This window comes from Glycine soja, chromosome 14, assembly GCF_004193775.1.
Source record: "Glycine soja cultivar W05 chromosome 14, ASM419377v2, whole genome shotgun sequence".
In the NCBI taxonomy this organism is placed as follows: domain Eukaryota; kingdom Viridiplantae; phylum Streptophyta; class Magnoliopsida; order Fabales; family Fabaceae; genus Glycine; species Glycine soja.
This window is the reverse complement of record NC_041015.1, coordinates 18325513-18349146: the sequence shown is the minus strand read 5'-3', so window position 1 is coordinate 18349146 and position 23634 is coordinate 18325513. Positions and strand designations below refer to the sequence as shown.

Genomic DNA, 23634 nt, shown 5'->3' with positions numbered 1-23634 from the left:
TTGATCAATGCTTATCCATTATTAGAAGTACTTTCAAGGGAATTTCTTGTGTGACTGCTGCCTATTCTTTCTTATTTAAATACTTGATTCCTTGTGGTTTAATGGATCAAAATTCTTATTTAGTTTGATTATATTGAGCTTCTAGGAGTATCCTCACAGTTTTCCCCCTTAAGCCACACTGTCTGTTATGCAAGGAAGGGACTACTAACTTATCTGAGATATCTTTTTCTTAGCATAATATTCTATGTTTGAGATTTTTTTCCTCTTTATGTTCTTAACGGTTTTTTTTTAAGAGGAGTTTTAACACATTTGTCTCTTTCACTTTCTCCCCCTTAAATACAAAGAGAGGTCAACCTTTTTTTAGGTCAAGTGATAACCTGTTTTTAAAGAAGTTTGCCTTTTTTTCTAGTTACATGTACACTAAGTTAGAGTTTTCAAAAAAGACAAGTTTTTAATTTAATTAGAGGCCATAGACTGTCTAATAAATTCTATGTAAACAAAGTTGACAAAGAGGTACCAGAAAAAGGGTCAAGCATATCAATGGATTTCCAATCTCAAATTAATGTTGTTGTCATACAAGTTTCTTAATTACTTTCTAATTAATGACATGTTAATTATATTTTTTACTCCTTTTCTTTTCTTGTTTTGAATCGGCTTTGTTTACTCCTTTTCTAGGACACATCGCTTTTGTTTATGGGAAGATTGTTGGAAGGTTTTGGCGTGGAAATAATATCTATGTGGTAATCCTGGCTTCCTGATTGCTTTTTCTTAATTCCTGGATTAATAAATATAGGAATAGGCATGGAGTTGAGATATTGGCTAGTTTGTGTTGGAGCTAGTATTAAGGATATATTGTTGGATCATAATACACAGTATTATTTGAATGATAAAATTAGGATTTTGATTTTCCAATTAGCACCTATTTTTCCTCACATTCCTTACATAATTTTTTTTAAGGAGCTTTCTTTTTATTTATATCTTGTTTTATTCAATAATTCACATTTCACATACATTTTTCTTTTCTTTTAATCGTGAGAAAAGAAAAACATTTAGCAGGAAACTAATTTGATTACCGGGTAATGTTCCTTTTTTTTCTTCTCATCATTTGATTTTCATTTTCTCATGCCTCTCCTTTTCCCTAGCTCATTTCTAAGCTACTATGAGAAATAAAATTCCATTTGTATAGACACACTAAAACCAATTATGAATATTGTGTTTGGATGCCAAGTATAGTGTTAAATCAAACTAATAGTTTTAGTTTACTCATCCCTTATCAAATATGTTATGCAATTTCTCTGATATCATGTTTTAATATGGTTAAGACTTAAGAAGACATTTACCCAAATTTTTTAAAAGAAACAATGATCTAGGTATTTTTTTCCCTTAATTAATGTTTCCACTTGGTCTGCAGTAAAGTTCATGCTTGCCTTGAGTTTTATTCTATTCTATATATCAGCCTTTATTCAAGAACAGCAATAGTACTTGTAGCAAGAGGAAAAAAAAGGCTAAATATATATGTTGGGACTTTATTTCGGTATCCAAATTATTTGGTCTATCTCTGATTTTTAAGTAATGTGGTGGTATTTAGAAATCATCCATATGATCTTTTAGGACTACTGAATTTGATTATGATTAAATCTTGGGCATGGTTCTCTTTTCATTTGAGCAAATCTCTTTCCTTTCTTACTTGGTGTAATAACCTTGAAAATATTAGATGTGGAGCTACTTGAGACTGAGATACTCTGAATGATCTGGTTGTATGCTTTGGTTGTATAAGGTTTATTAATGTTTCTTGTATTGTTATGATTTTATTTGGCTCACATATATAAATAAAAGGTATTAAAAACAATATTGATGAACATTGCTCCTATTTTATTATTTTACCAGAGATCATACTACATTTCTCAATAAATCAAATAGGACAAATTTTAAACCAAAGTGCATGGAGAAGATGTGGCTACAATAGAACTGGTGAGTATATTTGCCTGCCTTTAAGAAATGAAAGTTGTAACTGATATGACTTCTTTTAAAAATATCTAACCAATTTTCCTGTCAAATCTGCAGGAAAGTATGAATCCTCAATATCCAAATTTACATATGAGAAATTCATGGAACTTTGAAAATCAAAGAGTAGAGCCAAATGTATTAAGTCTTGATGGTGAAAAGAGTGTTAGGTCTTTTGATGCATCTCAATATTCAGATGGACATAGTTTTACTTTTGATGATAACTTATTCCAACTCCCCGACCTTGAAAAGAATCTTCTGGTCAGAAGTTCTCCCCAAGGGTTGCCAGTCAAATGGATTGATGTTGCACCGAATGATTTAGATCAGAAAAGCATTGAAGAGGACAATTGTAAGAAAGTTAGGTGCATTGAGTTAGAAGACATAATTACAAACATGCATAAAGACTCAAACCCAGTTGATTTAAGATCAAATACATACATTGATTCTAATGCATCATCTCCTAGTGCAAACACAACTATCTTAAGATTGGTTGTAGTTGATAGTAGAGACAAGGAAAAAGTAGTAGATTTGAGTTCTTCTCTGTCAAAGGAAGACAAAAGATTGAACCATATGTACCAAGATTTTGTTTTTCCCTCTCCAAAAGAAATTTCAGTGTGCATGACAAGAAATAGTACAAGTAGTTCTAGAACCTTGAAGTTGAGCCAAAGAATAAGAAGTTGTAAAGTAATAATGAGGAATTTATCTTTGGATTGGTTTGAAGATGAAGACGTAATTTAAAACACTCCTCCAATAAGGAATGAAAAAGCCTTCCCTGGAAGACCTGAGGGCTTTTCGAAGAACATTTATCCACTAAATTACAATGCCAATGGAAAGAGGCTTTCATGTAATGGCCATGAGAATTTCGTGCAAAATTCTTATGTTGATGATGTTCAAAATGTGAAATCCTCCTATTTACAATTTATTGGTATAATATTTTAATTAAATTCTATTTTCATTCTTTAAAATAATTATTATAAAAATGAACAACTTTTAATTATGTGATAAATAAACATTAAAAAAAAGAAAAAAATAAAACAACGTCAATTTCAAAAAACCGTCTTAAAAAGTATATATTGTAAGATGATGTTTGGGAAAATTGTTTTAGAATCCTCAATTTTTTTTAAAAAGACAATTTTTTAAAAAACCTTCTTAGAAGGTCTACTTCTAAATTTTTGTACTTTTAAATTGTTCAGAAAATCGTCATAGAATTCTTAATTTTTTTTAATAAAAAAATATTCTAAGACAGTTTTTATGCAAACCAATGTAGAAACCAAATTTTTAAGACGATTTGAAAATTGACGTGAAAAGTCTTAACACTTTTCATGACAACAGCTACAAAGACGGTTGAAAACCGTTGTAAAAAGCATCCAATAACCGATGTAAAAATTCTTTTTTGTAGTAGTGAATGATGGTCTTGGTATTAGGAGGGCCATGATCCCAATAACTTGTGGGTTCAAATTTTGTCATCTAAATACTTGAAAGGTGATTTGGTGTTATGTGATAAGGAGTACAAAAATTGTTCCTAAATACTTGGGCCTCTATTAAACAAGTTGCCTCTATTTTAAATCCTGATTTTAGAATTCGTTTGGGCCAAGGGAATGTCTCTCTGGTATGACAAGTGGTCTTCGAGAGGTGTGGTTGGTCTTTTGCTGCACTATGTTCACATTTAAGATTCCATGTTTATATCTGGTGGTTGTAATTTGAGCCTGTTGGCAATCCCAATCGCAGATTAGCTTCAACATGAACTTCAAAGTGTTGCAATAAATGAGCTTATTGAGGATATTATCATTTGGGATCATGCTTTTAATGAAGAATACTTTGCTAAATCTGCTTACCATTGGTTGACTAGAACCCGATCCCCTACTATCGCTATCTTGAGGAATGGAGCCTTGGTTTGGTCTCTCCAATTACAAGAAAACATCAAATTTTTCCTCTGGCCTATTGATCACCAAAGCCTTCCCACAAATTATTTTCGCACTAACCGTCACTTGTCCTTAGATTCTTCTTGTTATAGGTGTGGACTTGTTGAAAACATTTTCCATCTTTTACTTCATTGCCCAAAAGCTAACAAAATTTTGAAAAGGCTGCATACTGATGTTTCTGTGGGGCATCTTCAGAAATGACCAATGCAACTGGCTTCTGGTTTCTGTGGTGTTACTACTATTTTGAATGCCAAGCTTCAAGCGATCCTTCAAGATATCATGGCTTAGGATCACGGTTGGCATAATCTATTGTGTCACTCAAATTCTAAAGTCCTAGTTGATCTCATTAATAATGCGGTCTCGGTTTTTCACCCTTACTACCTTTTGGTGGAGCAAATCCGATCCTTCTTCTCTTTGCAAGGTCATATCAGTTTTTCTCATTGCTTCAGGGAAAGTAATTTTTGTGCTGATCTTTGGCAAAAAAGGGAAACCAGAATAGTTCCCCTATTACTGTTTGGAATGTGTGTCCAGCTTTAGGTGTTTCTAACATCAGATGTAGCTAGTTTTGCTTATGTTGTTTTGTTTGTTCCCCTTTTATAGAAAGAAAAATTCACACAAATATCTGTGATATTTCATAAAAATATACAAGAATCAACATTTGACACTCCAAAAGTCATACAATTCAATGTAAAACAAATACAATAATCCATAAACATAGGAGGATACATGCAATATTTGTTATAATTATATAATTATTAGATTATATTACATTATATTATTATATAACTATATAATTTTCAAAATACAATGAAAGAATTTTTTAAATAAAATTTGATTAACGTACTTGAACACGCATTAGACAAATTGACAACTTATCTCATGTTTGGAAAAAATTACACCTTATATACTTAGTATATCTATATATTTATACATATAATTTATATATTTACATATTTCACATCAATTGGTACATGGCAAAAAAAAAAAAAAATCAATTAATTAATACAATGATCTTCTCGTCTCGTCAAACTAGTATACCATTATTTGTCACACAATTTGTTTCAAACAATTAATTTCGGACGAACAAATTGCTAGCTTGTATTTGATTTTCTTTACACGAAAGCTACATTTGTTTGCCCACTTTTATTGGTTGGTACTTTGTTTTCTTAATGGATACAAGTTTCTTGCTAATTTAGTATTTGTAGGCAGGCTTGTAGCTATCTAAGTTATGCAAGCATGATTAAGGGGAATAGAAGTAATAAATTAAAAAGGGCTAAGTTTACTTTTATTTTTATCTCAAAAACATTAAATTTAGAATTTTGAAACTTGCATTGGAATTTTATTTTGCCTATTCATTGAAAAGATCATGCTACAGATTTTGACATTAAGTACGCAACGGTTGACGGTGAGAATCAAATTCTTAGTCTTACTGTTAAAATATATATATATATATACTTAAATATGTTTTTATCTCTAATAAACATTTTATGTTTGTGTTTGATTCCTAATAAATTTTGGTTTAAGGTTGAGTCCCTAATAAAATAACACTTTTATTTTTTATCCTTGATATTTTATTTTAGTCCCTTATAAATTAGAAAATTTTGGGTTTACTTTCTAATAAATTAACAAATTTTGTTTTAGTATGAGTTAATAACAAATGAGAAATATTTACCATGGAGTAAACACAAAATATGCTAATTTATCAAAGACTAAAAATAAGTGTCAATGATAAAAAATAAAATTATTATTTTATTAGAAATTCATCGCAAAACAAAAATTTATTAAAAAATAAATACACAATCAAATATTTATTAGAGATAAAAAAATATATTTAAGTCAAAAATGTATGTTTGGTCTTCTTTGTTATTTTGATGAATTTCGTCCTTCTATTTTTTTCTGAAAATTTGATGTGTCAGTATCACATCAACATGTCTATTAAATATTAGATAATAAATTATTGAATAAACTAAAATAACAAAATTGAATAATAAAAATTAAATTTGTAGAAAAAATTATGTAATATCAATTTATTTTTAATTTTAATTCCAAAAAATTAAATTTCAATTATCTTTTCTAATATTTTATCTTCTTTTAGTAATTCGTAAATCTCTAATCTCTTCATCCGCTTCCAGTCTCATGTCACTAACATCACGTTCATGAGTATGTTTCATTCTTAAGTAGTGGATATCGTCGTAGAGAGAAATGTTAGAACTTTGAAGCCAATTATGATAATCTCTTCGTTGGTAAAGTTTCTCTATCTTAGCTCAATGATGGGAAGATCGTTTACCGGACGATGAAAATGTAGTTACATTATTATTGTCATAAGTGATAATCTGGATTAGTTGTATAGAAAAATAAAAATAATTGGAAGAATGAATTTCACTTAAAGAGTAATTTAACTAGAATACTTATCGATAGGGCTAAAACAAATATAATACAAGAACTCTAACACTCTGGACTATTCCAACTACTAGGGGAGCCCCAACAAATTAAACCACCCCACTCCAAATCAACATAAGAACCATTATTTTATCCCTCTGAATGTGGCTCATCATGCACTCCAAATTCCCACACGTGCACATCCACGTACCCAATGGATGCACATCTATTTTCACTGCCTTCACAAGTCACGACAACATCAAGAGAGCTCTCGAGTGAAGGCTTTTGATGAAGCCAATGAATAATCGTGGCCACCTGCTCCGCCTCATGTTTGTCGTGTGTTGTAGGATTTGCAGTTCGGACACTTTTGAGCCACAAAATGGAACTGAACGTGAGAAGTTTTACCACAGTCATTGCACAGGATCCAAACCTGTTGAGAGCAGCACCATTAGGCAATATGATATTTGATTTGAAATGCAAGTAAATCCGTGCAGATTGCAGATCGAGATGATAAAAGCTTAACCTAGGACAAAAGCAAAATGAACGCAAAAGCAAGGATCCTGATTGGTTAGGTACATTACTTTTGTCTCAAATGCAGTTTTGCAACTGCAAACCAAACATGTTCTTAACCTAGGACAACCACTAATTCCATTGATCGCTGTATATCAAAGGTGTAGGTTTTTAGTTAGCAGGAATAACAAGCATGTAGTATCCATAATCATGTTGAAAAAGAACACTGACCATTTTATTTTGATATTGCTCAGGCATTCGTGTAGCAGCAATCTCAAGGTCAAATTTCTCCCAAACCTTTGACATGTCACAGACTGACTTTGAGCAGAGAGGGCATGCATACCTAATATAGAATCAAATTCAAGGATCAGGATAATTTTTCAGGTATAAAGGGAGAAGTAGGGAGATGAGGAACCTTGTGATACTCACTGGAAATGTTCTCTCATTTCATTCAGGCAGCTCTTATGGATCGTATGTCCACATGGCATAACAGTGACATCGTTTCTTGATTCAAACAAATACTGCAATCATCAAATTTAGTGTGCTTGAATCAGCCTCCAACAATTCGAAAAGCTGTTAGAGTGATATTTAAATCATAAAAAGCTGTAAGAACTTGCCTCAAAACAAACAGGGCAATCATGATGCATTGCTCCTTCTACACAAGGGTGACTGTTTTTCAGAAGAGTTGAGTAGCAACAACCTATGCAGAAAACCAGGAATGTAATGACAAAACAGGTAGTACATTTTAAAATAATCACATTGCTACTGTACTTATTAAAGTGCATTAGAATGATGTATTAAAAAAGAAGAGGAATTAAAATAATTACTTACCACACTTGTAGCAATGGAAGAAATTTTCGCTTCCTCCAGTTCTGTATCAAGTGAAAAGATATCAAAATCAATCAATCTGAATTTTATACAAAGCCTAGTCAATCAGAAAAGGCATACTACATTCAAGATATACTTGCTTCTTAAAAGTCATCTTTAAGTCCAACACAAAACAGGGAAGGTAAAAATAGGAAGAAATATAGCTTTCATTTCCATTTTCACAAATTTCTTAAAAATCAGGGGCACAGATGCTACACACTAGCTTAGTTATGGTGGCCAAGTGAGAAAATATTATTATTGGGTAGCCAAATTAACATTTATTAAGAAAGTTTGAGAAACAAAAGGAAAAGGAACCCCCTTCAAACATGTCACTGTTCCTGCCTAAAGTGCAGACTGCAGAGATGCTGATATTTAAGATAAAGTAACTAGATTAGCAATTCATACCTGCAAATTCCACAGCCACAGCAATGGTACTGCTGCTTAGATATCTGTAGCACACAAAAGAAGTTAATAACACAATAATACATAGTTCTCTTGCAATCATTGCATTCCGTCATTAATCTCATGGTACAGTTAGAAATTAAACAGAATTTTCACTCATTTATTATGCTAAACTCAAATAATTATACCAGCAATCATATCAAAAATAGAATAAAAAATATAAAATAACTGAAAAAGAAAAAAGATCATTTGTTCCAGAATTATTTACTTACATCATCATCAAAAAGCTTGCATGTTCCACAGAAGTATTTTCCCATACAAACACCACAATTTATACAGTTTTGCTGAACCTGGAAGAAGTTAAAATCAGGACTAGAAAACTTTAGCTTCAAATATTCAATTCAAATTGCAAATAAAAAATTTCAGTTTTCCTAATGGATGTTTTGTTGAATAAAATAAGACAGAAGTATTTTCAAGTAGTCTTTTGTCTAGTGCTTTCTCAATATCATTAGATAAAACTAACAAAAATAATGTTTCCACAAAACGTCTGGCAGAACCTTCAGAAGTAATAAACTTTATATTTCCCTTATCAAATGCACCAATTTTTCTCCTTTATGCCTGTGAATGCACACATGCATTCACATGCAGTGTGATTCTCTTTTTTATTTGACAATATTAAAGATTTTCCTTCAAAAGCTTAAAGATCAAGATCCTCCTTTATAATTCGTATACCACTATACAAACCACACAGAAAGACATTGAAGAAATTATAAACTCACCTCTTGTTCAGTCCCACAAAGTGAACAAATCACCTGAGTATGTCAAAATTATTTCATTAGCATTAAGGAATTCCTTGACCATGAAATAACAAAGTAAAAATGTATATAAAGAAAAGTGTGGAAATTCCAATTGGAAATGTCAAAATAAATAAACATACCTGTTTGACTTCGTGTCGTGGAATATCATGTCTAAGCTTCAGATCAATGTTGATATCATTCTGTAGAAAAACATAGTAGTAAACAGCAAGTTCCCCAATAAAAGTAAGACTACAAGTGTACAACACAACACAACAATTAAACATAAGAAGACCATTCCTGGTACATTATAAGTCATAACTCATGAGTCTGGCTTGCCTAGAGCACATGTAGACCCCATTAACAACAGCAGAAAACTGATATTTGCTTTTCCTAATTCAGGCCACTCATTAACAACTACTACTAAAATTAGTTCAACAAGGATATACACAACCTTGCCTCCTTTTGAATGGAAGACACCATAAATAAACAGCCAAAATAAAAAATGGAAGCCACTGAATACAAAATGATATTAGACTAGTCTGGATGGTGCTAAACAAATTGTCTACGCTAAATTGGATAGAAATATAAAATAATATGGGACTATATTATTTATGAAAACAACCATAAATTAAATATGTGAATTTACTTACTTTTGCCTCATTGTGACAATGGCGGCAATCAAAAATCTCATTGCAACAGGGGGCCCTAATACGGCATCTTCTCCGGTAATGCTGACATCTGCAGAGACGGCTTAATTTTAATAAAACAACAGGAAACACAAAAACTTTCATAGCAGAAAAGTGTTTATGAACGAGAAGTTACCCATATTCCATAAATCCTTTCTCTTGCAAGTAATTGATATTTTTGTGGTCTGTTGATTGACTCGATTCTTCTCCAGGCAAGTGATCCACATTTGATTCTGGAGGATACACTTCCTTCTCAGTCATATTCACAGTAATGTCATTGCACTCGAACTGCAGAGGCTCAGAGTGCATTACTGCCACTTCTCCCATGGTACTAGCTACCCTCAGATAAGATTACCAACTATCTAGAAGCAGGAAGTAAGCTTTAGGGACCTGCATGTAGGAACACATTTAGAAATAATCCTAAAACTTCTAAAGGCATATTCAGTCACCCCATCAAGCCAGGTAAACACCAATGCATCGTTGATTTCTTCTATACTGCCGCAGACCAATTGAAATCAGCAACAACAAAATCGATTAATGCAGCTCCAATCAGCACTACTCCAAGAGGAGAACACATCAAAACTAGTGTATATACAAGAATTCCACATATTACTATAAGGTGGCACTGGGGTACTTGACAGCCTCAAGCAGTAAATAGAAACCAATAGCATTGAATGGTCACTTGAATCCTTGAAGAACTCTCTGAACCAAATCCAACTATACTGATCCAATCAATAGACACTCCAACCTATGGTGAAAGCAATAAATCACTCAATCAAATGCATCCCATATAATATAAATATAGTATGTGTGTTGATTTTTTTGTCCATGAAGGGCAAGCCTACCTTAAAACGCAGTTCAGCATTTGACTCCTCCAAGAACTGAAACTTACCAAAAGGAAGAACATAAAAACTCCACATCATCTGCACCTTGGCAGATTCCTTTGGATCAAATTATAACCCTTCACTTCATTAACTAGGTAACTTGACAGTGGACTGTGTGTTCACTGCCAAAAAGAATATTAACACTACTCCAGGGGACTAGGTTATCAATATTCAAAAATGAAATCATTATCCACGTTAAGAGTGCGGCTGGATTGTCACTTCTATACCAACCAAGACAAAGCAAAGGCTGGAAGAAGAAAGATGGAAATGTTGGCACTGATAGTACTGAGTATTCATGTGACATCTACCAATGGGAGTGGCATCAAGCCAGCCTTTTCACTGAACATAAACTGGCAAAGAAACAAATGGATATTTCCTGTGAATAATACAAAAGGGATATCCCACATTAAGCTTTAACAACATCAAAACTGGTTCCAAAGCATTTTCCCACAGTAGAGGATGAACAAAGACAAATTGAGATGGGTAAGGCAGAGATATGTCGTTTGGCCATTCTTCCCTTCAAAAGAGTAATAGTATCCATGCAGCAGGAGCTTTCTGCAACTGGGTAGTCCCCTTTGGATGCAAATTGCATTTTCCTGCAAGAGATTTCTATGTACAACCTAAACTATATAGTCATTCACCTGCCTCGAGTCTCCTAACATTTTCTTGCAGAGACCTATACAGATCCTTCCTATCCATCCAAGTGTCCCACTATCTTATTACTTTAATCGCAAACTAGCTTGTGCCTTATTTTTCGCTTAGATTGTTATCATAAGCCACTAAAGGTCTGTGGTTCGCACAATGCACAGAAAACCAATGTTTCAAAAACCGAACAGAGACTGAACAGGGGTTTGGATCATAATTCAAAACGAGTTAAACTGATGATTCAACAGGAGTTGAAATATAATTGAACGGGTTCACAGTTTGTCTGATTGAACACGGATTTTTAAGACATTGCAAATAACAGACCAATAGACAAAGTTAGTTTAAGCTTTTCCAACATAATATGAGGATGTGGAATGTCATAATCTGAACTGAACCATAAAGAATTAGCATAATCATAATTTCAATTACAAAATCCAAAAATTAAATACGGAACACAGGATAGAAGAACTGCACCTTGTGCAGTTCATTTCGAACTAAGCGAACCCTCATGCCACCGTTTGAATCAAGGCTTCGCTTCTTACTCAATTTTTATGATATTACGACCTACATAATGCCACCGTAGATCATCCAATAAAGACAACAATTCATGCCAGAAACCCAAGGTTTTCGTAAATTAAACTAAACCAAACCGAAACCTTGGAATTCACGGCATCGTATTGTACAGCTACGTACCACAAAAGCAAACGCTTCTTAACTCATTAGAAAACATTTTAACTCCAGAACACAAAAGTGATAGAAAACAAACAAATTACACAACTAACAAGTAGAATTCAAAATTGCACACAATTCGAACACCAGAAAACAAAAAACACAGCAGCAACCAAAACGACTATCTTCACCTACAAAACGGCAACGAAATTATAAAAAAGAAAAAAGAAAAAAAAAGAACCACAGCAACGTTACCTAACAGAAAAAAAAACCACAATAATTGTTACTAATTCTCAGAATTATCACAAAACGAAAAATTAAAACCGGCAATTTCACAGAACAACAACGAACTTTCGGCGCGACGGCGACGCGATCGGCGATTAGGTTTCTTTTTTCTGAGCTCCGATTGGAATCTTCAGCTAGATGTTTTCTTGGAGAGGGGAATGAAACGACGTCGAGTTTATAGGGAAATGAATGTTCTGAGTTTGGATTCGAGAGGCTTCGAAATTGACCCTCTCTGCACGGAAACGAAAAATTTATGATATTTATATATAAATTTGAAAGGGACTGCGGCTTAATCATCATCCCTTGCTGGTGAGTTGTGACAGAGCCCGTTTTCGTCTTTATGTTTAAGGGTAATTAAATTAATTATAATTCATCTACCAGTGAGTGGCATTAAATTTGATTTATTTAAGTAAGATTTTACATTTGTTTTATGTCAAAAAAATATAATTAAGAAAAAAAAAATCTGTTAAAAATGACTAGGTTTTTAACAGAACTTAGTTATCATATACTTAATTTATAAGAGAGAACTTTAATTTGATTATCAAATAATAAGATAGAGAGATTTATTTAAAGGATTAATTTTATAATAAATTTAAAATGTTGAAATTTGTAAAATACCTTGAAATCTTACTGAAATTTATAACTTACGGTGACAATTTTTTTAAATATGTGATTTAGTAAATCGACATGGCAAGGATTTTTTTATTTTAAGCGACAAAAATATTTTTTTTATTTTGATAAAATTTAATAAAACGAGGATTGTCAATCAAAATACTAAAAATTTTAAATACTAGCGTCTAGATAAAAAATTAAAAAGTGTCAGAGCATTCATCACTCAAAAAAATATGAAGCATGAAACTAAGGGAGGATTTGAACAGTTTTTTTTTTTTTTTCTTTTTGGTTTTTCTTCTATTCTAGACGAGAATATAATAATAATTTTTCATGATAATAATTTTTTAAAAAGCTTTTAAAAAATTATGCAACTTAGTATTTATAAAATAAAAAAGTAGTCATTTAAATAACGGATTGGCTTTTAGAAAAATTAAATTAACTTAATTTTTTTATATTTACTGCTCTTTTTTCTCTTGCTCTTTCTACTTCTCTCCTCAGTGTATCTAAAATGCATCATTATTCTCTCTCAAATGATCATATTTATGTTAAAAGGAAATAAAAATTAAAAAATATCTATTTCTTTATTTTTTTATTTTAAGTTTTAACATTAAGATAATTTTTAAGTAAAAAAAATATTAAGGCAAAGAATGTTATCATATTTGATAAAGTTGTCTTTATCCCCTACCAACCTTTTGATAGGTTTCAAACTTTCAATTATAGTTATAGTATTAAACTATAAAATCAAACTCAATAATTGTTCAAGATACTATAATTTATGTGAACAAGGCAGCAGCAAGATAAGATCACGAAGAAAGCAAAGATGGGTGGGGTAGGGTCACTAGAGAACACATATCAGAAACAAGCCAGGTGTGTAATTAATTAAGGAAGGGTATGAGTGGGCAACTTGAGTTTCGAACAAAAGAATTGTTCTCCACTGTGACGGGAACAAAGATGGCTAGAAAGATAATTTCATGTAAGAGCGTATTAAGTATATATGCATTAATATTGGGATCCATGGAAGACCATATGAAAAGCTGAATCAGATGAGTATGTAATGCATGACAGCAATAATGAGGAATTTCGGAAGATGGAAGATGATAGGGGAACATAGTGTGGACTGCGGAGCACATAGTGCGTCTGACACGTGAAGAATGGAAGGAAATGGATCTATGAACCTTGTTGGAGGCATATGTTGTAATTGTAAAGTTGTTGGTGGGAAAGAATGGGTGTTCATTTCTTGAAAACAAGGCTAGTTAAGGCTTAAGATGTAGAATCCTAATGAAGGAATGAAGCTCATTGATCTTGAAAATAACTATTATGACATTGGATGGGACATTGATCTTGAATGGTGCCAAGCACGTGTTCACCCAGGGACATTGGATTGGGGCACTTAATTGAACAATGTTGGAACCTGGATTAATCCTCTTTTTGAGGACGACTTTTCAATGGTGGTGGTAGAATATCAGGCTTCATTCCTATATAGTGGAATCTTATGACAAACATATATAGTTTAAGCTAATCTTTTTAAAATCAGATCGATAGTTGAACGGATGAAGGTATGATTTAATGGTGTTGAATCTTGGTTGAACTGATTTTTTTTTATAATTTTTTATTATTTTATTGCTAAATCAGGATTAAAAAATTATGTTAATATAAATGAATAAATTATATGTTTTATAAGATAAAAATTAATAATAATTGACATCATTATTGATATTTATGTGAAATATTTAAATGTGCATTTTTATTAATCTTAAAATGTTTTATATTAAATTAAAAAATAAAAAAAATTGTAAAGAAAATAAAATAAAAAGGTTTGAAAAAGATTGATTCAAATCAATTCTCTGCACCAATTTGCACCATTTTTTTTTACCGATTTTCGCCATCTATGAACTGCCCTAATATTTTGGAGATTTTAGATCGAGTACCAAACTGATTCTTGGTTGAATCATGTAGTCAGTTCAGTCCAATTTTCAAAACAATGCAAAATAGGCAATATTCTAGGTCAAATAGAAAGAAATAATCACAACATACTTTTGCACAAGAAGGAAGTAACAGACATAGATATGACCCCATCACTAGTCAGAAGAAATGATGAAGGAAGCGATCCACGATTACGAATCTACAACTCAATGTCACTTCCTTTCTCCTTTCTCTCCCCTGGTTGCGTGCTTCTTCCACTACTTCTTTCCTTTGTTTTGCATGGCTATTTATAGAAAATGAGCCAAGAGGTGTTAGACCAACTCGCTTAGGAGAGCTGTACTCACCCAGGTGAGTTAGTTGCTTATAACTTAAGGCATTCACTTGCCCAGGTGAGTTGTTTGCTTAGGTCTGAAGAAACTTCACTAGTCCAAGCGAGTTGGTAGCTAGCCTGGGCGAATGGTATTTTGAAATATTGAGAAAATGACCCTTTTGTCCTTCATCTTTGGCTTGATTTCTAGATCTAACAAACAACCATCAAAACATAAGGAATGCATGGATGAATCTTCCATATTTGAATAAAAACATTAATAAATGTACAATATATAAAAACAACTACATTTAAGGGAAGTTTATAAGAAAACTATTACAATCAAAAGATAAGTGCTAACAATTTAATCTCCAAAATAACTAAAATATGACACTTATCAACTCCCTCCAACTTAGAATCTTGTTTGTCCTCAGGCAAAGTATAGAAAGAAAACTACGAATAACAATAGTATAAGTATAAAAATGCTTAAATATTCCTTACAAAAACTATGAACATGCTTTGTAAAGAATCAACCTCCAAACTAATTAGGACAACTTTTTCAAAATGCAACAATGAGAAATGAAAGCATAAAGATGAAATTCAGAGAACCAAATGAGATTAAGATCAATTTGAATTTTGTTTCTAAAGAACATAAGAGAAAATACTTGATTCATTTAAACATAGGAAAACCTCTCAAAGGTGTATAATTCTCACACAAGCAAATGTTTCATCTCAATTCCAATCACTGATATGTCATAAATCAATTTTGTAATTCATTTCCCACAAATCAAAGATAAAGTACATAATCATCATGGATCATTAGGGCTTTTAGGGTTAGGCCTGGCTTGAAGGAAATCTTTTTTTTTTTATATTCGAACATACCTTCAGAATAAGAGAGCAAAGAAAGAAAAAAACAACAAGCTAACAACTCAAATGAATCATCACTTCCTATCCTTTCTCTTTTTTACCAAGTTATCACTACATCTTATTCCAAAATCCCAACTTATAAAATTTACAACAACTTTGTACGGTTTATAACATAATGTACATAATTCAGACATTTATTTATTCACAAAAAACTTATTTCCCTTTTCTTTTTCTTTTTCTTCTTTTCTTTCTTTTATGTTAAATATTTAATTTACCTTAATACATATATTTAAAAACAGAGTATTTACATCACATTAGCCACCTAATGATAGAAATCCCCAACAAAACACCTTTGCTCTCCTAACCTAAGGTAAGGTAGGAAACTTTTATCTTAGGTTAGTATTCCAACAAAATATGAAATGTTTGGCTCAAAAGGCTTGCAAATGGTAAAACAATATACATTGGGATAGCTTTTTGGCCAATGGCTTAAAATCTACAGAAAGAAAAAATGCCTAAATCATATCCATCATATGTTAGAATAATTAGAAATTCATGCAAAATCAATAGTAGAACATATCAATGAGGACACTCAATGTAAAATTTGTGGTTGCACACAGTGACTAAAGCTTAAGGACTGTTTCCATGTTCAAATCAAATCAGTTTTGAAAGTTGTTCTTTTATAAAGTCCATGCAAAAACATCTAAAATCATTTGGTATTTGGGAAAACCATTCATTGTTTTTCATTCTCAATGTTTAAAAAAAAATCACTTTGTTGTGTTTTGATCCTATCAAAAGTAAGTTTCAAAAACATCGGTTGTTGATTCTTTCCAAAGTAAGTTATGTCTAAGAAAAAAAATTTGTTTAAGCCCCAAAAAGAGTTATGTATAATCTACAACTACACTAACAGAACAAAATATATCAAAGCATGCATAAATCAGTCAAAAACACAAACTTGCGTAAGTTTCCAACAAAAATCCAAAATAGTAAATAAGGTAATAAAGCACTAAAATCTAATACAAAGTGATAAATAAACATAAAGACAAGTCATGAATTTTTGAAGATCATGGCTAAGGAGCTCAGTTTCCTACAATAAAATAGTCAATAGGATCTTCCATGTCTTCATCCTCATCTGCTATTCCTCCTCCTGAAAAATATGCTTGTCCCCAGGCCATGCAATGATAGCTCTAACAAAAAGAATTATACATTCAAAAACATAATTCGCGAATAAAGACTCAAAAGTAAAGTTCCAAAATATAAGACATAAGGTTAAAGTAACACACATTAAGACAAAGTTTAGAAACACTCGGTTGCCTCCCAGGAGTGCTTCTTTAACGTATTTTAAGTTGGACGTCCTTGTTATGGCTCAGACTCCACTATTTCATCATCCATAATTCTTCTCTTCATTGTAAGCAAATCCTTCATGAATTTAGCATATATTGGCATATGCTCCTACGCCTCAGAAAAAAGAATGTTAATTTGTAGTCGTTAAAATGTATAAGAAACGCTTGTACTGCCTTTTCCTATCTTTTTTTGGTGGAGCATGCAGATAAGGAATATGCTCAACTGGTGGATGATTTACTACATCTTTACCTTTGTTAGTGGCTTGTTTCTTTGATTTCTGCTTCTCTTTTTCACTTACCACTTTCTCTTCCATTTTTTCACTAGTCACCACTTCATCATTTTTAACTTGTGTGTTCACTGAGAAAGATCCACTTCCATGCTCAGAGAGTTGTGTTGCAAGTTGTCCAACCTGAATTTCAAGATTTTTATGAAAGCCTCAGTGTTCTTCTGGTTTATGAATTACATTTTTCACTTTTTCTTTTTCAACTCCTTTATTCTTTTTCTCACCATTATCCTTCAAATCAACCACAATCCCCCACCTTGTTGTAATTGAATTACATTGTTCCTTTGGGTTAACTTGTGTGTTCACTGAGAAAGATCCACTTCCATGCTCAGAGAGTTGTGTTGCAAGTTGTCCAACCTGAATTTCAAGATTTTTATGAAAGCCTCAGTGTTCTTCTGGTTTATGATGGACATTTGCATAAACTGAGTTAAAGTATCTTCCATCTTTGACATTCTATTCATCTGAGCTTGTTGTTGTTGTCTGTTAGAGATAAGGAGAGCAACATGAAGACTAAGCTTTGAAGCTTGAAGAAGTTTGTCTTTTTACATGTCGAACTCTTTGAGTGGCATTTCTATTGATTGTTACATCTTAGTCTTTATCTCTTCATATGTATATCATGCATCATCATATAGAGGTACGAAGGTTGTTTCTAAAGTTAGAAACTTCTTCAGTGCATAAAACTCTGTTTGAATCGATTACAAGGCTTATCGTAATCGATTACACAAGTATTTGTAGCTTGCAGAGAAATTCTAGTTTCGGTTTAATCAATTATATAGTTTAGTTGAGACCATGTCTGATTTTTCACGAGTCTCTACTTTAATCGATTACCAGATGATCGTAATCGATTACTTCATTCTTAAAGGTGTTCCCAGAAGTTATCAAGAACACTTTAATCAATTACATCAATAATCAAATCGATTACACTGTTCTTGAAAGTTTTTCAGATGTTGGGAAGAATACTTTAATCGATTGAAATGATAATATAATTGATTACTTCTTTAAAATAATTGATCACATTGGATATTTAATCGATTATAAGAGGTTATAACCATTTTCTCTATAAATAACCACCTCGTGTTCTCACTTTTGAAGGAAAAAGATAGAAAAGAAAGTGCTTAGAATAAGTGTGCGACTCAAAACTTCTAGACTTTGGTTTTTCTGAAGCTTTCATGGTAAAAAGTGAGTTGTGATTACCTGCGAGATCAAGAAGAGACTCATTCACTCAAGTAAAGATTCTTGTGTGTGATTGATCAGGTTGTGTCTCTCTTTGACCCAAGTTTTTCGTGTATTTTACATGTTGTTTGTAACATCCCAATTTTCGTAAACTAATTTAAAAAACTTTTTAGTAAAAATAAATAAATAAATATAGAGAAAATAATAGGCTGAGTACCCTAGGTATAAATAACTATGTTAAGTCAGGTGCCTCCTCTTTGCCTCATTTTCGTTTTTCTCTTTTCTCCTCTTAAAACTCTTTCTTTTTCTCATAGCCCACCAAACCTGTCTCAAAAAAATGACGATCTCGGACTCATTCCCCGTTGGATCATTGTGAAATTTTAGAAACACGTTAGAAACCCAATTCTGGGCATTCTCACCGTTGGGAATTGCAAAAACATGTTGGAGCTAAGAGAAATATCCTTCGCACCGTAACTTTTTCTTTTCCCGCAAAAACCCAGAACAGTCTCAGTAAAACTATGATCCCAGTTTCGTAAACCGTTGGATTTTCATGAAATTTTGATACATGGTTCGTGATTCAATTCCACACACCTTCACCGTTGGGATTGGTGAGAAAATATCCAAGGAGAGAGAAAAAGGACTCTCACGAAGACAGTATAAGTGGAGGCTTCAATCCCTTCTCTGTCTCGCTGATGTTGGGAACTCTATCAGAGCAGTCGGAGGAAAAATTGAAGGAATCGGGAACCACTAGAGATGCCGCTATTGGTGTCAGAAGACACGTGAGCCCGCTTAGAGGTAAATGATGAGTTATTCACAATTGGGGATTAGTGAGAACATGTATAAGGATCCTTAAAGTATCAATTGGAATGGGTTTTTGGGTGTTTCTGCAATTTTTATTTTGTCCTTATAATTTTAACTGTGAATTATATATGAATTATATATGTTTGATGAACCATTTGATATCCAATGAGAAATTGTCGTGAAATTAATGTTTTCTTGTGTTGAGTGTAACCCTTAAAAAAAATTGAACTCTTTTTATTAACATGAATTATATTCTAAATAGTGTTATTTTAATGACTTATTTTATATGAATTATTGTCTTATTCTATATTTTTCCATGATGATGATCAACATGTTGTGTGTATATATTTATTGTAATACTAAAATAATAAATTAAATAAAATTGTAAGGCTAATGCCTAGTGGTAATTTCTTTTGATGTAACATTAAATTAATTATTATAAAAACTCTTTTTATTAAAAATAATGTAGCTAGATTTACTATATATATATATATATATATATATATATATATATATATATATATATATATATATGTTTTGTGTCATGTAAATATGATTATTGTGTGATGTGTATATGAGTTATGAGATGTTAAATTGTGGGAATAATATTTGGTTGTAAATAAGTGTGTGTTTAACACTTATGTGACAATGATTACATTGTGAGCTGTGAATTGTACAATAACCCAACCAGTGTTTAATATTAAAAAAAAGTGTTGATGTGCAGTGTTAAAGAGAAATTGTAGGTTTCTTATTTAGGAACCAGTGTTAAATTGTAGCGCAATGTGTTAAACATGTTTGAAAACACGAGTGTGAGATCGTGGGTATTGTATAATTCAGGAGAAGTGTCTATGAATGAAATATGTGATGAATTGTGGAATAACATGATGCTTTGAGATTATAGTATTGTTATTGAGATTATACCATTGTGATTCAGATCAAGTGTATGTGATAAACTGAGTATGTACGTGATTGAGATGTTGTGTGCATTGAGTTATGAACTATGAATTGTACAATCACACGACTATAAGTCCCTTTTAGGGTGACGAGTTAATGTTAAGTCCCTTTTAGGGCAACGAGTTAATGTTAAGTCCCTTTAAGGGCGACAAGTTAATGCTAAGACCTTTAAAGGGCGACGAGTTAAAACTATTTTGAGAACAATTGAGGAGTCGTGTGTTTTGTACAGTTCATAGATAGAGTCTGTGTGCTAAAATGATTTTAGGGGTTGGACTTGAATTAGGAGGGAGAGGCCCTGACGGACTCTTCAGAGTGTAGGCCTTGGGGGTCACCAGGTTTGAGTGCTCCTTTAAGCCTATGCTGATCCCATATGGTTGAAGCATTCTCGCAAAACATCGTGACCCTGACTGGTCTCCCTATGATTTTACTTAGTAAGAGTGACCTGACAAACCCATTGTGTGGTGCGTCTTGTTATGTACACCTAAGCGCCCCAGGGTGGTTTTTCACTAACATGGTACCACATTGCATATAGGCTTGAGTCTTAGCATAACTGTCTCATGCGCTTGCTAATTATTTATTATTAAATTGATGTTTTATCATGTCTTGATCAGAGTGTGTGATTCTTGTGTAATGTGATTGATGATTGAAAAGTGTGATACCTCTTATATTTTCCTTTTTTCAATTCACTACACTACACATACAATATTACTCTTTGTTATCTTCTTTCATGCTTCGAGAATCAATTGAGAGGTATTGGGGAAACTAAACGCACTTGTGGTGCTGGGTTTGTGAGTAATAGCTTTGGCATTAAGATGTAAGGTTTTTGGTAGTGCTAACAGAGACACGCATATGGTGCCGGGTTTGGTGCTATGCCTGAGGCAGCGGCAAGGAGAATTAAGGAATTGAGGAATTATTATATCGGTTATAATTATAGTCAATGTAGAATAGCGTTTTCTACATTGATTATAATTATAAACAATGTAAAAAAGTTTTAAAAAAAATTGACATTATCTACACTAGCATACAGTAGGCTCAAATGTTACTTGAACCTACATCCAGACTAAAAAGTAACATTTAAATTTTGGAAGGATGAAAAATATACCAAAAATTTGGTAGGGATAAATTCCAAATATTTCTATATTTATGAGGACGAAAAACATATTTTAGCTTAAATTATAATATAATAATTGAATGTTAGAGCGGTTTTGAATTTGCTTAGGCCCTTGGCATTTCTCAGTTTCTTTTTTTTTTTTTTTGCTGTTGCATTTGACTTTGTGCCCTAGTTCTTGGACTACTAATGAAATTATAGAATTAGGATTCTGTAACTGATTAAACACCAGGAACAAGAACTAGTATAAGTGTTATTCAATTCCAATAAGGTACCGGGTCAAAGTTCTTACAAAAAAAAAAAAAACAGAGCCCTAGGCTTCTCAGAAAAAACTAACCCCTGTCAACAAACTGATTACCCAAGCATGCTTGTCAGACACTCCTCACTATATTCCTGTTAGCTTCCTAACCAATCTGTCTAGTGAGCATTAGAAATTGCCCTCCCTTACTCCCTTTTGTTACCTTTTGAAATGAATTACCTAAATCATAAGCTTTCTTATCCAATTGACCTGTATTCAACAATTTGTCCAAGTCTTGTTTAGGCCTGGAACTCTGTATAAAATTAACAATTTATTTTTAAGAATCATCTGATCTGGTGAATATATGTACATCAATTATGTGCAAATTCTTTTGAACTTGAAAGATTCACTACCATGAAAAAAGCTTGCTTTAAAAATTCTGAGGTTTTCCTTGTTTACTGAAATTAATACTAAGAAATGCCTGTTATAAAAAATGGAATGACAATTACAGTGACATGGAAATGGACTTTGGATCGGAGGAGAATGCTTCCATTGTGTATGCTGCCTTAGCAGTTGACAAAGAGGTGATTGTCTGAAGACATGAGCTTTCCAATGCTTTACCAATCGTTTTCAACTAGTTTTAATATAATTTTGTGCCTTGTGCAGTTGCAACCTGATAAAGTAAAACGACTAATGACAGTGTCTGATGGAAAGCTATAAGTGTGAGTATCCTCTTTGGTATTAATAGTTGAAAGATTTTGTAAATGAGTTTATGGTCGGTTTAATAGTGCATCATTTGCTGGTTAAATGTTATTTTGTTCTTTGGAGTAAATTAGGATATTAGGATATAAAACACATGGTTTTGATAACTCAAGTGAAGTTTTTATTGTAATCAATTTTTAGCCATCAATTGTGTATGAAATGCTGCTATCTATAGATACCCGAGTATCTGCATCATGTTAGGGTTAATTGCAATTGTTTTTTTCATCAAGACATTATGATAATGACTACAATTTTAAATATATCTGCTATGTGAGCACTTTCTGTTGGTCATTAATTTTACGCTGACTTTTATCTAAAAGGATTCATTTGCTGCTGTCATTAGTTAATTTAGCTTCAAGGGCATGCCGAATGTGTGAACCTTACCTCCTCTCTCCTTTCAATCCTTCTTATTCAGGCACTTTGAGGCAACAGAAGCCAGATTTCTTCGGGCATCATTTAGTGCTTTTGTAGATGTCCTGACACTAGCCACCAAAACTATTGAAGAATTTGGTCAAGGAATGAAGTTGTGACGTCTCCTCATATATTGAATGTTGGATTGTTGAAGTGTACTATGACTTTTACTGTCTGAATGTACCCTTATTTGTTTCTTTCAAGCAGGAACAGATTTTCACATTCTGTTTTGAATTTGTATACATGATGTTTCAAGGGTTTAATATGTATACCGGATAGGTATTTGGCATGGTGCATAAGAGTGTTGTTAGGTGCACCCAGCATTTTTGCTGGTGCTCCTAGTAAAATTTATAAATGGCAAAAATGCCCCTGGCCTTTTTTTTCATTATAAAAGCTTTTTTTTCTTGCGCTTCACACAACTGTCATTTTTGTTCGCTGTTTTTCTCTATTTTTGTGGTTTTCATGCGGCATTGTCTCGGGTTCGTTGGTTCATTGTGAACGGTTAGGTGCGGTGAAGGTGAAGGTGCGTTGCGGTGGTCAGCGGCGGCAAACGAGGTACACAGAAGGTGGTGGCTGTGTCGCGAACGTACGGATTACTTACGGATCAACTTGATCCGCAAGAGTAACTATTTTTAAAATTTGATGTTTTTCGAATTTAGTTTTCATTTTTTTAAAATTATTAATTTGTTTGTATGGCCAATTTTTGTTTGAGTTGGTTAGATGAACGAAGATGAGTGGATGTATGAAATAATGTCTGAACAAGCAGATATGGATTATGAAAATGAAGAAGCATGTGGTGCGAAT

At 32.5% G+C, this 23634-nt stretch overlaps 1 protein-coding gene and 1 pseudogene across 2 annotated transcripts; one reads left to right on the top strand and one right to left on the bottom strand.

Annotated features, from left to right (window-relative positions):
• Positions 1-6215: 6215 nt before the first annotated feature.
• LOC114385037 (probable E3 ubiquitin-protein ligase RZFP34) lies at positions 6216-12298 on the bottom strand. 2 transcript variants are annotated; one of them, XM_028344971.1, is made up of 12 exons: positions 10413-12298; positions 9704-10315; positions 9532-9619; positions 9022-9081; positions 8864-8896; positions 8357-8434; positions 8088-8131; positions 7647-7687; positions 7433-7515; positions 7245-7336; positions 7047-7158; positions 6216-6735 (listed from the first exon to the last, which is right to left on the bottom strand). In XM_028344971.1, the coding sequence occupies exons 2-12, from the start codon at positions 9892-9894 to the stop codon at positions 6631-6633; spliced, it is 927 nt and encodes a 308-aa protein (XP_028200772.1). In that variant the 5' UTR covers positions 9895-10315; positions 10413-12298; the 3' UTR covers positions 6216-6630. The 2 variants fall into 2 exon arrangements, with proteins under 2 accessions (XP_028200772.1, XP_028200773.1); XM_028344972.1 differs by having other exon boundaries at positions 9704-9957; positions 12117-12298.
• Positions 12299-13482: 1184 nt separating this feature from the next.
• On the top strand, positions 13483-23051 carry LOC114383890 (annotated as a pseudogene).
• Positions 23052-23634: the final 583 nt, after the last annotated feature.

Excerpts from the sequence above, each read along its gene's own strand:
- LOC114385037 (XM_028344971.1), bottom strand. The coding sequence starts at position 9,894 with ATGGGAGAAGTGGCAGTAATGCACTCTGAGCCTCTGCAGTTCGAGTGC. Across the intron at positions 8,435-8,863 it reads TTTGTGGGACTGAACAAGAG|GTTCAGCAAAACTGTATAAA; the intron begins GTGAGTTTATAA and ends AACTTCTTCCAG. Across the intron at positions 8,132-8,356 it reads GCAAGCTTTTTGATGATGAT|ATATCTAAGCAGCAGTACCA; the intron begins GTAAGTAAATAA and ends TGTGTGCTACAG.